Consider the following 18191-nt stretch of genomic DNA (forward strand, 5'->3'; position numbering starts at 1 on the left):
CCGTGCTTCATGGTCGACTATGCTCACAGGGCCCTGCAACAAAAGCCTCCGCCTGCGGCTAGCCCGTGGTCCATAATTGCACGAATCCTGAAGTTCCATGATCGTGACATGAACTTATAACAGACACAACTTAAGGGAGATCTTGTATAGGATTACCATTGAATCATGATCTTTCCGGAGTACATCAAATTGGTCCAGCAGCAGCGTCAATCCTTTACTGCCACCAAGACACAGCTGCGGGAACTCAAAACCCCCTACATGCTTCTGTACCCGACCTGCCTTATGGTGGTCTTCAATTCTCGTCCCATCTCTTTTGATACTCCAGAAGAGGTCTTCACAAGGACAGATGACGAGTGGCCTATTAAACCACATACCCGCTGCACAGGGACTAAGACTCCTCGACGGGGACTCCAGCCGTGCCCAAAGACAAAAGACGCTACAGAACCAGATCTATACGGTGATCCAACAACAATAAACAGGATCCCGAAAATATGCTACCTTCAAAGAAATAATGTTACTATCTCTACACTCTAGCCCTTGGGGTGGGTAGCATGGGCTTCCCTCTTGACTTTCCATTGGTTTTCAGGTAAAATATGGGCCGATTGCATGGGTTTGCTCCAGTCCCTCCAGTAGTGCTTGGGACACTTTAGGGACTCAAGGGATCCATTGGGAGGGCTGTTCTCCGTCTCCCCATTGGGGGCGGGTTACAATACCTCCTGCGATAGATACTTCTGCTTTTTTAAGGTATTGGGGTGATTGGGAGTATTATGTGCGTTTTTGTTTGGCTTCGTTTTTTAATTAAGTGCTGGATAGCTAAAAAGCCATTAGAACTATATAGTCCAGGATTGCTCGACACAACGCTACACCTTCCCATGACACAATGGCAGCAGAGCCTACAGTACATCCTTCGGGACAGCTCTACATAGCAGATAAGATTAAAAGGGGTGCAATCCTATGTTAGGCCAAACATATTGGTGCTGATGTCCTCCTGCTACAAGAGACACATATGCTCAGTGCTAAGGCCCCTTGTCTCACCAAATATGGATTCATACATGCCTTTCATGCAGGATTCACTAGGGGTTTCAAGGGGGTCACCATTCTGATTCACCGCAGGGTTGCGTTTACATTTTACAGAAGTGGGCCAACACACATGGTTGCTACATTTTCGTACATGGGATGGTGGCCGGGGAGCACATTGTGTTGGGCAGTGTGTACGCCCCCACCCCATGGTCGGAGTTTTTTTACCCACCATGTGGTTGTTTGGACCACATGGTGGGGTTGTGGGGTGCTCTGACGGCGACTGGAACAATGTCATGTCCCTGTCATTGATAGATGGCACCCGAGAGGTGTGGCTGTTGGGATCCCTGATTCCGAGCAACGGACCTTAGCAGATATGGTGGGGTGGGTGGACACATGGAGGGTACATAACCCCACAAACGCCATCTTCACATACTTCTCACACACACACACACATTATACTCTAGGTTAGAATACATATTTGTCCCAGGCTCATTTGTTCATAGGGTACCGGCGGCTGGGATTTTACCTAGGGATTTGTCGGATCACTCTTCTGTGGCCATCCATCTATTAATAGACCCATGCTGGCCCCCCCTTCCGATGGCAGCTCTCGACTTGGAATTTGGAGAAACCAGCATACCGTGCTCAACTTCTGGGTGTGCTCTTAGATTACATCTCCCATAATGCAATATCAGTGACTTCGGCGTGCACCTTTTGGGAGGCTATGAAACCCACGCTGCAAGGGGTTGATATTAGTTATTGCACCGCTGAGCGTAGACAATAGGGACAATCATTGATCCAGTTAGAAGCACAAATCATGGGCATGGAATGTGTTCCCATGGAGAAGATGGGACTGCGTCGCGCCGGCAGTTGTGACTCTTTCCACAACAGTATCATAGCATCTTGATGGACGAAGCAGGGGAGCTTGGCTCGCTACGCAAAGTAGGATTTACCAATGGGGTGACAAATCTAGGAAACTCCTGTTTAGAATATGTCTACAAACACAGGCACATATCCCACTTCCGGGACTCCGAGATTCAGCAGATGTACTGGTGACAGACCCAGTGATGGACGCTGACACTTTTGCGTGCCACTAAAGATCTTTATACACGGCCCGCGAGGTTCTCGATACCTCCTAAATTGAACAGTTCTTTACAGATCTACCTCCAAGGGAACTCTCAGAGGAGGCTCGAAACTCGCTTGATGTCCCTCTAAACCTAGAGTAGCTGACCTCTGCCACTAATGATTTACACTCGGAAAAAGTGCCAGGCCTTAACCGCTTCCCCTACTAATTCTAAAAAGTGTAAATGTCCCTGTTGGGCCCACACTGTCTTACAGCTACACAAGAAGCGGCTCAGACTACATTAATGCACCACGGTTGGAGACAATCAGAAATTGTTGTGTTCCAAAAACCGGGTCGTCCACCGGAACTACATGCTTCCTATCGCCCAATCTCCCTATTAAACATAGAAGCAAAACTCTTGGCCAAAGCTCTTACCACTAGACTTCTGACATATCTACCCGACCTGGTCCATCCAGATCGCTCCAGATTCAAGCCCCATCACGCAACACGTCATAACATTCATCTGGTTCATAGCACAATTGCAGCCGTGAACTGTCTTGGTTGCCCCGCAGCTCTCCTTCTGGCCAACATTGACCACGCCTTTGATTCGGTCAGCTGGACATATCTATTCATCCTTCTGGAGCGTCTCAATTTCGACCCCAAATTTATCTCACTGAGTGCATGCGTTAGTGACTAAACTGTCTTAATTTGTGCATCATTATATCTGTTGTTCTGTAAACTGCTGCATGTGTTGATCAGTAGCTATATGAGTAACTATATGGGTTATGGATTGGTTGCCCAAGTATTTGTATGGAAGAGTGAGTGTGTGTGTGTGGGTGGCTGGGAGGTGTGTGACTCTGTGCATAGATGTGTGAACAGTTGATTCACTAGATGTATGGGTTCAAAACTGCATGTGGAAACAGCTGTATGGGCGGTTGACTGTGTGCATGAGTGTATTGGTGATTGAATGGATATCTCAGTGCTACATGTCAAAGTAAGTACATATGTAAAACACAGTACATGTGAGAGTTGACATAGATTAATAACTGTGCATAAGAGCCAGTAAATGTGTGAGTGGCTGTATGGATCATTGTGAACTTGTATCAGGGATTGTATAAGAGAGTAAATATGTGTTAGTATATATTTGAATAAGTAAGGTGTGTATAACTGTATAGTTGAGGAAATGGAGGTGTGATTGATTCTTGGCATGACTGACTAGGTGTGTGAGTAACTCCATGGATGAGTGACAGTCTGTAAGTGTCTGTTTACACTGATTGTATCTAAGGTTATATTAGAGTCTGAAGAGGTTCATTGTATTATCACATAAATGATATCATCAGTGATGTGATCAATAATGTCAAATGAAATGTCATCAGTGATGTCATTTGAGATGTCATTTGAGATGTCATCAGTGATGTCATCAGTGATGTCATTTGAGATGTCATCTGTGATGTCATCAGTGATGTCACTGACCATGTCACGAATGATGTAATATGGGGGACAATCAGCAAGCGTACCTGCACGCTTCTATGCCGTGAGGGCAACGGCCATCCAGCTGTCCAGATCCCGCCGTGAGGGCAACGGCACGGGCGGAGTGTGGGACTCTGCTGCACACGCCGGTACCACCGCAACTCAGGGAGAACTACAGCTCCCAACTGCCCCGGTGCAACAGGGTGACGCAGACGCGCCCGGAGGCGCTAGAAAACACCGGAGCGCCAAGCGCGCATTGGGGACAATCAGCAAGCGTACCTGCACGCTTCTATGCCGTGAGGGCAACGGCCATCCAGCTGTCCAGATCCCGCCGTGAGGGCAACGGCACGGGCGGAGTGTGGGACTCTGCTGCACACGCCGGTACCACCGCAACTCAGGGAGAACTACAGCTCCCAACTGCCCCGGTGCAACAGGGTGACGCAGACGCGCCCGGAGGCGCTAGAAAACACCGGAGCGCCAAGCGCGCATTGGGGACAATCAGCAAGCGTACCTGCACGCTTCTATGCCGTGAGGGCAACGGCCATCCAGCTGTCCAGATCCCGCCGTGAGGGCAACGGCACGGGCGGAGTGTGGGACTCTGCTGCACACGCCGGTACCACCGCAACTCAGGGAGAACTACAGCTCCCAACTGCCCCGGTGCAACAGGGTGACGCAGACGCGCCCGGAGGCGCTAGAAAACACCGGAGCGCCAAGCGCGCATTGGGGACAATCAGCAAGCGTACCTGCACGCTTCTATGCCGTGAGGGCAACGGCCATCCAGCTGTCCAGATCCCGCCGTGAGGGCAACGGCACGGGCGGAGTGTGGGACTCTGCTGCACACGCCGGTACCACCGCAACTCAGGGAGAACTACAGCTCCCAACTGCCCCGGTGCAACAGGGTGACGCAGACGCGCCCGGAGGCGCTAGAAAACACCGGAGCGCCAAGCGCGCATTGGGGACAATCAGCAAGCGTACCTGCACGCTTCTATGCCGTGAGGGCAACGGCCATCCAGCTGTCCAGATCCCGCCGTGAGGGCAACGGCACGGGCGGAGTGTGGGACTCTGCTGCACACGCCGGTACCACCGCAACTCAGGGAGAACTACAGCTCCCAACTGCCCCGGTGCAACAGGGTGACGCAGACGCGCCCGGAGGCGCTAGAAAACACCGGAACGCCTCTCGCCTCGCGAGTCGCGCGCGGGAGCGTCCGGGTGAAGCCCGGGAAAAGGGCGGGCCCTCTGTGGCCCTCGGAGGCACAAGGAGGACGGGACGGGCCACCACTCTTGGCCCCATCATATGAGAAGGTACAGCCACTTATTCCTCTTCTCAATCCCTACCGTTTTAACTATCTACATTGGTCCCCGGGATCCTGTCTTCCACTTACTATGTCCATCTGGGAAGAGTTGAACGCACTGTGCGGCACAAACTATATCCCGGATGCTTCTACCCCCCCCATTGTGACCAGACTCACTGATCAAACAATTAGCACTCCCCAGGCTTCCCCTCTTATTACCCTCTCCCCATCCAATAACTGCAGCCCCTTTTTACCTGGCCCCAACCCAGCCTCATCAACGTTGGATAAAGCTGAGACCCGACCAAATGACTTTGTATCTCCCCTACAACTGACTCTTTTGGCCCAAATCGAACGCCTATTATACACTGCTCTATCTCCATTGATAGCAAAAATCAATGATTTGGGGGACAGGCTGTCCAGGATCGAAAAATCTGTAACAAGGTCAAATCCACCTCCTGAAAATGCTGTTACTATCCCCGCTAACAACCAGGAAAGGTTTATCAACAATGCTCCTAGGTTATCTCAAACCTGTGACTCCCCTGTTATACCATCCACTCTATCTGGTCGTAGTGATACTCTGAACCCTGAACATGCCCCACATAGAGTTCCTATTGACTCACTAGAAAGAGGGCATCGCATTGATTTACCCCCTGAAGCCGCCCCATATGTCACCGTTCTTTCTGGGGTCCCGGCACTCAGACCAGGCACACGTGAATCACACCAGGACCTACTGAATAAAGCCATTTATTGGCTTAATAACAATAGACCATTGCCATCCGCGCTAGATGGTGGGATACTGAGCGTCAGAAGGGTGGGGTGGCTTGGTCATCTGCCCAAAAATGTCTCGGGGGACTTGATTCTAATCAAATTCAAACGTAGGAACATTACCCCCTTTTTGCGATCTACCCAGCCCAAACTCGGAGATGGTTCCATCTGTATTTGGGACCTGCATGACTTTTACCCTGGCTCCCGAGTACCAAATTACTATAACACTGGATGAAAAAGGGGGATTCTGTGTATCTGAGGTTACTGACTTGCTTTGAATCCTTGATTTATTAAACTATTTTAGTTGGGTTAAATGTATTCCCTTTTAATTATGCAATGTTATGTGTATTTATGTATCTGTTTTTGTTGCTTTTATGGTTTTACTCTCAAAAGCCGAATAAAGCTTATTTTGATTTGATTTGATTTGATGTAATATGTGACATCATCAGCAGTGGATTGCGGGTGCGCGATATATAGTTAGTGCAACTAACTATATATGCGAATTTCAATGGTTTTGTGTGAGTAAAATAAGGTTTTGTAAATGCTAATCCCTAACTATATATGGTCTATAACCTATGGTTTTTTCAGTGAATTTTCAAGGTTTTGTAAATGCTAATTCCTAACTATATATGGTCTATAACCTATGGTTTTTTCAGTGAATTTCAATGGTTTTTTAATAGCAAATATCAAAAGCTGTAAAATGTATTCTTCTTTTAAATGAAAAATATATTTTATATGTTTTTATTATAATTGTTTTATGCATCTGCCAAACCCTGACCTCTTAATAGTGCACTGTGGTGGAAATGATTTGGGCACTATGACTGGGGTTGGTCTGGAAATGCTTTTAAAGGACACCTTTCATCAATTGATGACACTTTTTCCCCAAACTAACTTGGTATATTCCAATATATGCCAAAGACAGAAATGGAACTGGTCCAACCAATTTTGTCCACAATTTGAGAAAGCACGGAAACATGTGAATAAATCTTTCTGCTTACATGAGAGACTTTAGAATGGGTTCAATATACAACAATAACTTGCATTACAACATGCAAGACATCTACAGAGGAGATGGTGTGCACTTCTCAGATGAAGGGAATAGAATATTCCTCCTGAATTTAAAACTGTGCATTGGAACCTACTTGTAGGTACCTAAAGCAGCCACAGAACCCAATAGCTCTTTTCAAAGCTACCCTACCTCTGATCATTGTAAACGTTTATCTTTTTCTAACTTTTTTCACTATTTTTCACCAAAGTACACTCCCCGGTTCGCTTACCGGTGCGCGTACCGGGCGCTCCCCCGCGAAATTTTTCAAATTTTATTTTTTTATTTTTGCATATATCAGCGTCCTAAGCCCCCCTCAGAAAACCTAGAGGGTCACAAAGTGTCTACCGTGCCCCCTTCTACCCATTCCGAACATTGTTTCCCCTCCATCTTGTGTCTCAATTCTACCGATACACAAAATGGAGGACTCCCGTAACGCTGCCGGTTCGCGTACCGGTGCGCGCACCGGTGAGCGCTCGCTAAAAAAAGGTGGGAAAGTAATCTACAGAAAAACCACTGGAGACACTTTCAGCAAATATAGAATAGGCCCTACTACATAGCAGTCCCTACCATTTACCCAAATTTGATGGAATTCCATTGAGAAAATTATGCTGTAGAACTGACTAAATATCCTGAGGTAAATTACATGACAGAAACACATATGAAGTGTTAGAATTGACAACCAATTAAAATATTACTTTCATTTTCTACTATTATTTCATGACATTTGATTGGTTATGTACCTGAATATATATAAAGAAAGAGAGAGAAACACAGCCATTTTGACTACTACTTCCTGAAGTACATTTCAAGAGCATTTTGAATGTGAACTTTAACTTCTTTTTCAAAGGTAAGATATAATTTTAAAAATTTGAAAGGAGAACTATGTTATGCACTTTAAATTAAATAAGGAAAACGTTTTCAGATAGTTACATACTGTCCCTCTATAAGAGTTAGTCATTGAGAAAGACTTAATTATTTAAATTATTGATTGAGTTAGGCTTCTGTGGTATAATTATGCATTTACTTAGGCTTCATCACAGGCACTTTTTAATAGTTTTACTTCCTGCCTGAAACCATGCACTGCCCAAAGATTACTTCACTGTTAAAAACTCACAAGCACCTGTCTGAACTTAAACCCAACAGTGCCCTATCTCCACTGATATATTTTTTTTATGCAATTTACAGCAAGAAAATGGAAGCACAGCCAAAAGAAAATACAATTTCATTTGAAATTAACATTGAAAGCAATCCAAACCAAGAAAAAGAAGAACTAGACTTTATGGATGAATCAGTAGACCAAGAATTATTAAAATGTGCTGAAGAATGTGAATGTGATTCTTGGAATGAAAAGGAGGACATTCCTGATGATTTAATGCTACAAATTCTCTTAGATTATGAAAAATCAGAAAAAATAAATTTAAATTTTAAAAGTTAAAATTGTTTGAGACATTATTCTTTTTAATATGAAAATTATGAAATAGTACCCAAAAAGATAAAATATAAACTGAGACTTAAAATATACTGTGCAACTTTTTTTGTGTTACATAGTAAGTTTGCTAATAGTTACTTCCTTTCTCCCACTATATTATCTCCAATGTGTATTTAACATCTCTTTATCATCGCCTGCCTCCATGTTCTTTCTGCTTTCCTCACAGACTATGCTATGAATTCCATATACCACAATAACTTCTGAAACAACATGCAAGATATCTACAAAGAAAACGGTGTATATTTATTTTTAGACTCTGCATTGGTACCTACATGTTGGTACTTAAATAAAAAAAATTTTTTAAAAAAAATACAACAAAAAGAACAATCAATAAACATACAATATGTTGCACTCTAAGTGCTGGGAGGTATGTGTGGAATAGGCCTTGGTGGGGGGTGGAGAGGGCCTGGTATTTTTTGAAGGGGTATGCTGTTCTTACTGCACTGTTGAGGTCTGTACGAGGTGCCTGCTCTGCTTTTGTGGGGTGGACTGTTCTTCTTCAGAATATGTTACTGGGGTGGCTGAATGGCGGGGGGGGGTAAACTTGTTTGTGTTACATGGAATGTCAGGGGGTTGAATCGCCCTCACAAATCTAGACAGGTGTTGGCGTTTCTTAACAGACATGGTGCACATGTTGCTTTTTTGCAGGAAACGCATTTGTGGGGCGCAGCGGCAGAAACTGTGGGTAAGAAATGGGCGGGGGTTCGACTAGCATCCAGTTATTCCTCGTATGCCCGCGGGGTAATGATCCTGGTTAAGAAATCTGTGCCTTTTCTTGTTCAACATGAAGAAGTAGATGTAGATGGACGCTATATAGTTGTACATGGTACCCTGTGCGGCTCACTAGTTACGCTCGTGAATGTGTATGGACCTAATATCGATGACCCCGATTTCTATGTTACGCTCTGGAATAAGTTACATATTTTGCCTCAGTCGGCTGTGATTTGCGGGGGTGATTTCAATGTGATCCTGGATGGGGAGCTGGACAGGAAGCAGGACAGACCATGGGTGCGAAAGAGGGCGACTGCTGAGATTCTAGGGGGTATGCATGAATTGGGACTGGTTGACGTGTGGCGTATGAAACACCCTGGGAAGAAAGAGGGTACTTGCTATACTTCTGCCCATGACACTTGGTCGCGTCTAGACTATTGGCTGGTGACTCGAGATGTGAGTGGATGGGTGTTGGATGTTGCTCATCTGCCACGTACGCTGTCTGATCACGCACCAGTCCGCATGCTATTGCAAATGCCAATGTGCACGCCTGCTCCGTTCACTTGGCGAATGTCGCCGGGTACTCTGACGGATCAAGTGCTCCGTGAGAGGCTCAGGACGATTATCGCGGAATTTTTTGAAAAAAATGTCGGCTCGGTTGACGCTGCATGTACGGTATGGGAGGCCTTCAAGGTGACTATTCGAGGGGCATGTATAGGCCTGCGCTCTGGGGTACTCACGTCTATACGTGACTCCATGTCCCGGTTGGAGAGGGAGTTGACGGGGTTGGAAAGGCGTTTGGAGGAATGTCCTGGGGATGCCCTTCTGGCCGATATACGGTCGAAAGTGACTGAATATAATGAATTGGCTGATCAAGAGGTTAAATTCTTGTCTAAGCACACCAGGGCGCGCTACTATGGCGAGGGGGGCAGACCGGGTAGGGGGCTGGCGGACCGCATACGACAGCCGTGGGCCAAGCATTGCTCTGTTCAAGAGATTGTGGAGGACGGAGTGGTCGTCACTGACACTCCTGGCATCTTAAACTGCTTTACCAGATACTATGAAGGCATGTATGGGTACACTGAGACGGCGTCGGAGGCAGAAATCGCTGACTACTTTGCTGATATAGCTTTGGTATGGCTCTCGAGGGGGCAGCAGGAATTCTTGATGCATCACATTACCGAGGCGGAGATGCGGGAGGCAATTGCAGCTCTACCTAATGGGAAGGCTGCTGGCACGGACGGCTTACCGGCTGAATTCTACAAGGAATACGTTGATGTTCTACTCCCGCATTTGGCGATGGTACTGGAGGAATCTGTGGAAAGGGGCCGTTTCCCGTCCACAATGAGGGAGGCCTTGTTGGTTGCGTTACCGAAACCTGGGAAACCCCCGGACCGCTGTGAGTCCTATCGCCCCCTCTCGCTCATGAATACTGACGTTAAAATTATAGCTAAGGTGTTGGCCACCCGGCTGCGGCTACTGCTCCCGGTGATGGTTTTACCGGACCAGTCGGGGTTTATACCGCTTTGCTCGACCACCCATAACCTCAGGGCCCTTTTCGCTGTGTTGCATCTCCTCAAACCGGACCTGGCCGCCGTGGCGGTGTTGTTAGATGCTGCAAAAGCGTTTGACTCGGTGGCATGGCGGTACATGATAGCTATCTTACATCGTATGGGTGTTCCCTTTTTTTTCACGTCACTGGTGACTCTTCTATATACCGACCCTATGGCACGGGTGCGTGTTAACGGCCATGTCTCCAACTCGTTCCCGGTGAGGAGGGGTACCCGGCAGGGCTGCCCTCTCTCCCCTCTACTGTTTGCACTGGTTATGGAGCCATTGGCTTGTGTCCTGAGGCAGAGGTATGCTGCGTCGGCCTTGAAGTTTCCCCTTCGCTCGTTGGCTGTCTCTATGTATGCTGACGATATGGTGCTTTATGTGCGTGAGCCTGCCCTACATCTGGAGCCTGTCCTTCGGGAATTCATTCGGTTTGGGCGCCATTCCGGATTAACTATTAACTGGGATAAATCTGTCCTGCTACCGCTCACGGATATAACCGTGCCGTTCCCCCTGGAATTCCCTCTGGAATGGGCCGAGGACTCGGTACGGTATCTTGGGATCCAAGTCCACCGGGACAGTCAGGAGGTTATCAGAGCCAACTATGGGGTGGCTGTATCCAAGCTGGAGGACCAAGTGGCCCGTGGATCAAGCTTCCTCTCACACTGGCGGATCGTGTGTCTTTAATCAAAATGGTTGTCTTACCGAAATTTCTGTATCTTTTTGTTAACATTCCGATTCGTCTGACTTCTCACTTTTTTGCACAATTGCGCTCTTTGCTGATCTCCCTGGTCTGGGCGGGTAAGAAGCCTAGGGTGACGTGGGAGGTGCTGACTAAGCCCTATGCTCTTGGCGGATATGCTGTACCGGATATGAAATTGTACTACCTCTGTGCACAGGCGCATTTTGCCGCCTATTGGATATCTGCCCCCCCGTACACCCCCCATGTAGCGCTTGAAGCCAGTGCCGTTCTGCCGTTTCCGTTGAGAGCCATGATGGGTAATACCCACTCGGTGTTTGAGAAAGGAGAGGTGGATACTGTCCGGTCCACGGCGGCGGCATGGCATGAACTTGGCAGGAGAGCCGACAGACTGCCGCTCTATGCTCCCGCTATGCCGTTGCTGTACCATTCCGATATTTCGGTGTCGAGTGAAATTGGCGGTCTACAGGTTCTCCAGGGAGCCGGACTCCACACTATGGGGGCTCTCTTCCCGGGGGCAAAGTTCCTTCCACTACGAACAATGGCGGACCAGTCCACCAATGAGGTCATGGCTACTTTCCTTTATGTTCGGCTCCGTGCTGCCGTGTGCTCCTTGTACCCTACCTTCCCGGAAGAACCCCCGACGTTGAGCGCTTTGCAACTACTCTATAACACGACGGACAGGGTTAAGTTGCTCTCCAGATTGTACCGAGCTGCTCAGGAAGATGAAGGGGGAGGGGCGTTGCTGGCCAGGGCCAGGTGGGACAGGGACTTACCTGAACCTCTGACGGACGAGGAGTGGACCGAATCTTGCTCCATGACCGGGGGTTATGTGGCAAACGGCAATTTTTGCTTGCTTCATTTTAAATTTATCCATCAGTGGTATTACACTCCCAAACAACTGGTTCGGTACGGCCTTAGAGATACTGCGAAATGTGTTCGGTGCGGAGCAGACGATGCGGACTTTGTGCACTTAGCGTGGGGTTGTCCTAAGGTGTATGATTTTTGGCTGGCTGTGACGGACGCCCTCACTAAGATGGCGGCCACGGAGGTGCCGATGGATATGCGCCTGTGTTTACTAGGGATTGCATCAGGAGTGCCGAGTAAAGAGCGGAAACTGATTGTGCTGGCATTACAGCTTGCTAAGCGGAAAGTGGCTGTGGGTTGGGGAGGTAGGAGGGCGCCTGCTGTGCAGTTGTGGTTGAAGGACATGGCCTATTGCAGGGACCAGTTAACATGTTATGCCGAAGCTCTACCGGAGAAGTCCCGGCCCCGGGATATTTGGGCCTCGTATACTGCCTACATGCTTGGGTTGGAAGATACTGACAGCTCTGACGATGGGGATGGGGGACACTTGCCTGTGGACGGTGTGCCTGAGGATTAGCCTGTATGCCTGTTTGATTGGTGAATGTCGGAGTGGGATGTCTTGATTTGCTGTGAATGTAGCTCCTGGGGGGTGATTTGGGTTTAAGTCTATTTCCTGATCCTGCGCAACGACTAGTGGCATGGGATGCCTCGTGCCTTTGTGGTGACGCCACATTTCTGCTTATTAGCAGACTCATGCGTACCTTTTGCACTATTTTTAATTTCTGCACTACTGCTAAGCACTTTTATATGACCTGAGACCGGGATTGTTGGGTTGGGGGTGGGGGGTTTGTTATTGTTCTTGAAAAACGATGCAAAATAAGACCTGCAGGGATTAAGTGGGGAACACTTGTGGAGGCTCATTTCTATCTGGACTGTGGACATTTGTTGCCCTCTACAGACTTGGCTTGTCCCTGCCTGTTCTCCTCAATATATGCTTGCAGATCTACACTGTTGAAATATTAGCAGCCGGCCCTATATGGGTTGTAGGCAAATTGCTGTGTACGTGAGCGTATTTCCAATAAAGGTCTTGCAAAAAAAAAAAAAAAATTAAAAAATAAAAATAAAATAAACATACAATATTTGAACATTCTTTCATTCTTTTTTCCGTATATTAAGCTCCCCGGACCGCTTCCCGGTGCGCGTACCGGACGCTCCCCCCGCAAAAAAAACGATAATTTTTTTTCTTTTTTGCCCCGCGGGGCCCTTTTAAAGCCCCCTCATCAAACCTAGGGGGTCAGGGAGGATGTACTCTGCCCCCTTATGCTCATTTCCCACTTTGTTTTTTCCACCTCTTGTGTCTCCATCCTACCGAGACACAAGATGGCGGCCGCTCCGGACTGTTTAGAATGTTGACAGACACCGGAGAGCCAATCAGCTTCGCTTCGCGAAGTTCCGTTACGCGTCAGGTACGCGAACCGGGGCGCTAACCGGAGCGCTGTCACAGATATATCTGTTTTTTAAAACGTTAATTTCTCAAAATCCACTTGTGCACATATATTGAGACATAGCAAAGGCACGTCGGGCAAACCATATCTACAATTTTGCCAAGTTTCGTGTAAATCCATTCAGCCGTTCGAGCTAAAAGTGATTCCAACCGCCCTATGGAAAAATGAATGGGAAAAACGCGTTTTGGGACCCCGCTTTTTTCTCAGCCCCCCCTTGACGAAACCCCCCCCAAATTTTCAGGGGCTGCTCAGAAACAAAATGTGCCATTTTCCTGAAAATTTCAGCCAATTCCGTCCACAAACGCCAAGTTATTCGACATAGGATTTTTTTCCTATGGGATTTCTGAAAATTCTAACTATATATACCTACTGGCGACCGCCAGTAGGTAATACACACACACACATACAATATGGCTTTCTGAATTTAATGTGGGCAAAAAAATTATTAATAAAATTTGTTATAAAAAAAAGACTGAAGGATTCTGTATTGCCTGCAGAAAGAGGAGTTACCACCTCCTTCCTGGACTAGAAGTTTTCTCCAAAGATTATTGGCCTTTTAACACTAGTACACAAAAGGTTAAGATTTGTTTTGTGTTTACCCCGTATTTATCTATAGAATCCTAAACTGAGGTGATGTTTTAGTCATCAAAGAAGTGACGTTCTGAAGGGGTTTAACCAAAGGTTATTCAGGCTCTGGTCTCAATGTCTGCTTCAGTCAAAATATAATAATGTCAGGAACAGAGAAATGCCCCATGTCTGGATCTTTTCTTTATAGAGGTTGCAGGGTAGCCAAGAAATCGATCTCTTGCAAGACTTCTCAAGACGAAGATGATGTGATTGGGGTGCAGGATTTGTATCCAGCACCAGACATAACACAAAAACTGCTACCTTGGATGATGGATTGGTTACCTCAATAGACATATTATGACAAAACAAGTAAAAAAAAAATGGTGGGCTTTGGAACTAAAAATGACAAAAAGAAACAAGAGTGTAGAAGATACCAATTGTATAGTTGGCTCAGGTGGCTCGCACAGTCATATTTTATCAACATACTCTAGAGTTTCACTTTATGCAATACCTTTTCACCAAACAAATAGTAACAGAACACTGTACAGACAATATATATATTTTGTTTCCACAAGGTACATCAGACAAAGTATCCTGAATACGGATAACCCACATTTCAGTGTCATAGGGGAATAAAGGAATGAAGAGGTAAAATCTCAAAGTGCGGGCAAACTTGAAAATTATAGCGGACAATGTCCTCTCGTCTCTGTGGTACCTTTGCAGCCTTCACACATTTGCACTCGCCTCACTGGGACTGGGACTGGGATTCAGAGGTTTAAGTCCTACAGCGAGGCAAGACCAAAAGTTGTAGCTGGGACAGGTTTCACCAGGGTAAATACAAGGATACCATAGTCCAGCTATAGCTTCTGAATCTTAACCACTGAAATGTTGGAGCAGGGAAGATTGTGTACGGAGGTTGCATCCAGCTCAAATGGCCTCATTCCAGTCCTACGGAGGTTGAAAGTTAAAACGTACTTGTTTGCTTTAATTCACTCCTAACACTCCCTATGTGCCAGGATACACAGCACTTCAAGCAGTAGGAGGGAAGCTCAACAACTGTTCAGCTGGGGCACATCCAAATTCCAGTCCACTGGTCAGATAATTGGACTTCTATTATTATACCTTCCTGTCCTATATATCACTGAGACCAGAGGAAACCAGCAGGTATGGCTCTCGAAAAGCGGTTCCAAGGCTTGGACAAAGGAAAGAGCAGGTTACAAATCATCAATCCTTTGGACAGGCAAACTCAGACAGCACATGTTTCATCTTCAGATCCACTCTTAGTCCAACTGTGTTCAAGTTTCTGGAGTGGGAGCCTGTTGAAAGTGGTCACTGGCTAGTGACTGTTGATGCCTCACCTTGTCCTAGGATAGTTCCAAAACATCATTTCTCTTTATCAGTACGTTCTCCATTTTACTTCAGTTCAATTACAAAAAGCACTATTCTGGGGATTTTATAGATGGCAGGATCCCAGGTCCACTGTGTGGCGTTCTGTCAGTCCTCCTTGGTGCTGGATTGTTAAAACTAGTGCCTCCTTTCACCGCAACCAGGAACTGTACTCAGACAGTTTCTGGGGTTACATGATCCAGCCTGGCGTTGGGGAAGGCTATCTCCAAAGGCAAGGTCACACCAGGGACCCACTTACTATGAACGTGGATTAGCAGGATTCCTGCCCGCCCTTTGTAAGTCCTCTGTGTTTTCCCCTTTCTAAACAGTAATAAAAAACTAGGAGTGGATGTTCCTGTGATAAACTTTCCCATACCTTTACACCAGGGGACTGCCAGGAGGTGATCTCAAAAGGTCTCACATTGCGATAGTTTGATCACGGAGATGTAGCATAGCAGGACTACAGTTGGAACACTATTATTACAACTATAAGGTCACCAGCTGCACAATATACCTACAAAGGCACTTGCCAAAAAATCAAGAGTCACAAGAAACCCCAAATGTTCTACATTTGTTTTTTTTTTCCTAACGGTATCTTGTTTTACTTTATGCAAGCCAGACCAAAGAGTGTGGTTTTATCAATTTTGCAATGGCCACTTTCATATATTTGTTTTTACTGATAAGGATGCAATGTCGCAACATGCTGCAAATAAACCACAAAAGGTACAGAGGCAAAGTCGTTGTGATTCAATGGAAATCTAGACTAGAAACTGTGCTCTAGCACAATGCGCAGCTATAACTCTCGCAGCACTGAATTACTCCCAGCTAAATATGTGTATCTATATTTCAGTATTTGACACCTGAGCTTACCACGTGCCACCACCAATTGGAAGTTCATCATATTTTTTTTTAGAAAGGCACTGAGCCCAGAACACAAAATTAAGCAATTATATAATCACAGTACCAGCTAGGTTTAAGTTGTAAATTTTTAAACAAATGTATTAAGTATGCACTAATAAACTATGACCTAGGTATTTTCGGTCATCATGACGGTTTCATTGCTTAGGATCTAAAAGAGTCAATACTGACCCCTCATGAGGGTCAAGTGGTCTGTAACACTCATAACATAGATAACTGCTCAAATAAAACCTATTCAAGCAAATTAACACACATAACTGGCATGCACCAGGACCAGGGTTTAACAGACGGAACCATTATTTTGCACATCCTACAGAGCACAGACACATACCAGGGAAAGACTTAAAATATATTTTAGACGCCCTCTTTCAGTCATTTATCCTAGCAGAATATTAAAATTCTGTGAACAGTGGTCAACGAACCCCTGCAGTAAGTGGTTTCCTTGAAGTGCACTGGCATACTTTGAGGGCAATGGTCCCCGAATTATTGTAAAAATACTTAACAGTATAGCATTAAAATGTGCGGCTTCAGGAAATCTTAACTCTATCTTTGTATCATGTAATAATCTAAACTACCAAAGAGAGCTGGGTATACCTGATTTCTAGTGACTAATTACTAGATGGTCTGCTTACCTTTTCGTCACCAGGTGCCGGTCTTTCATTTCTGAGCGTTCAAACCACACATGAGGACACGCTCTCACCATGGCTCTCTGGATGACTCCCATCAGTCCGCCGTGCGCCTGACCAACCTTCACGACACAAGGAACATTTTACTGTACAGAGCATCCCTCCAATGGGTTTATATCAAAGTCTTCTGCCAACCCCCAAACGTGCACAGTCATATTCCATAATCAATCATAAAAGCTGTGTAATAATCGAGCAACTGAGTTTTGGCAGTTCCTGTCACATGCAGAAAAGGGATCAACTAAGCCTCTTCAATTCTAGTATGGCGGCCCGCACACAAAAGGCGATCTTTATTAGGACATTAGTGGGGCAGGATGGTAGGACTTTTGTCAGTCTATGCGAATTCCAGTCTTCTGCACACACAAGCAAACTGTGTATTATAAGCCGCACTTTGAAGGAACTCATGGGTAAGAAAACCTGGTGGGATCCTTTTAAGCTACACCCTCCCTTGACCCCCCCACGTCGTGGGTTTTCAAGAATGCATTTAGTTGGTAGGGTTTCTGCAGTTGCATGCAATAGGTATCACCAGGCATATGGGGAACTGCTTTTATCAGAAGTGAGGGAATGTTGAATGTTATCAATTGATTTTCACAAAATGTCACTCCTATTGTAAGTATCCACAGAAAATATGTTTTGCATAAACTCCTTCAGTGTCATGTGACGTTATGGGTATTCAAAAATGTTGGTTGGTGCTAATTGCATCTGTCCTGAAATTAAGATTGTTGGAAACATTTCAAAAATAACTTTTGATGATACACAATTTTGAATCATTGCATTTGTCAGCGATTGTGGTCCTTATAAAACGAAAAATAATTTTAAGCTACGGTGTGGATGTTTAGATAACATGCGTTTTTGGATTAACTAGGAAAGCTATACATCTCTGCACTTGGAAGAGGCTTGAGAATGAAACAGCACATTATTTTGGTAGTTTGGCCTAGGCCTTCTGCCAATATCTATTTTTCCTATTTTCAGTCATTACTTTGTGAAATAATTAATTAAAGTTTAATTGGAAAACCCATGACCTGTTCATATAAACGATCAGTTGCTCTAATCAGAATTGCGTTTCGTTTTCAGAGATGTATATGTTCCTGGGTTCACCCATTTGTGCACATCTTTTTGCCCCACAAATGGCAAACGAGTAAAACACAATCTTTTTCACAGTGTGTAATGTCACAAGAGACTTTGCAGCAAAGGGAAAAACCCGTGGTTGTCTTTT

The 18191-nt window shown here is 45.8% G+C and overlaps 1 protein-coding gene across 1 annotated transcript in view; it reads right to left on the reverse strand.

Annotated features, from left to right (window-relative positions):
- The window catches only part of GPAT3 (glycerol-3-phosphate acyltransferase 3), a 546683-nt gene that overhangs the window by 140162 nt on the left and 388330 nt on the right, over positions 1 to 18191 (reverse strand). The window contains exon 7 of the mRNA XM_086961865.1: positions 16925 to 17040. Coding sequence (XP_086817991.1) covers positions 16925 to 17040 — 116 coding nt within the window. The remainder of the gene's footprint in view (positions 1 to 16924; positions 17041 to 18191) is intronic.

Source organism: Lissotriton vulgaris, chromosome 3_1, assembly GCF_964263255.1.
Source record: "Lissotriton vulgaris chromosome 3_1, aLisVul1.2, whole genome shotgun sequence".
NCBI classification, from domain to species: Eukaryota; Metazoa; Chordata; class Amphibia; order Caudata; family Salamandridae; genus Lissotriton; species Lissotriton vulgaris.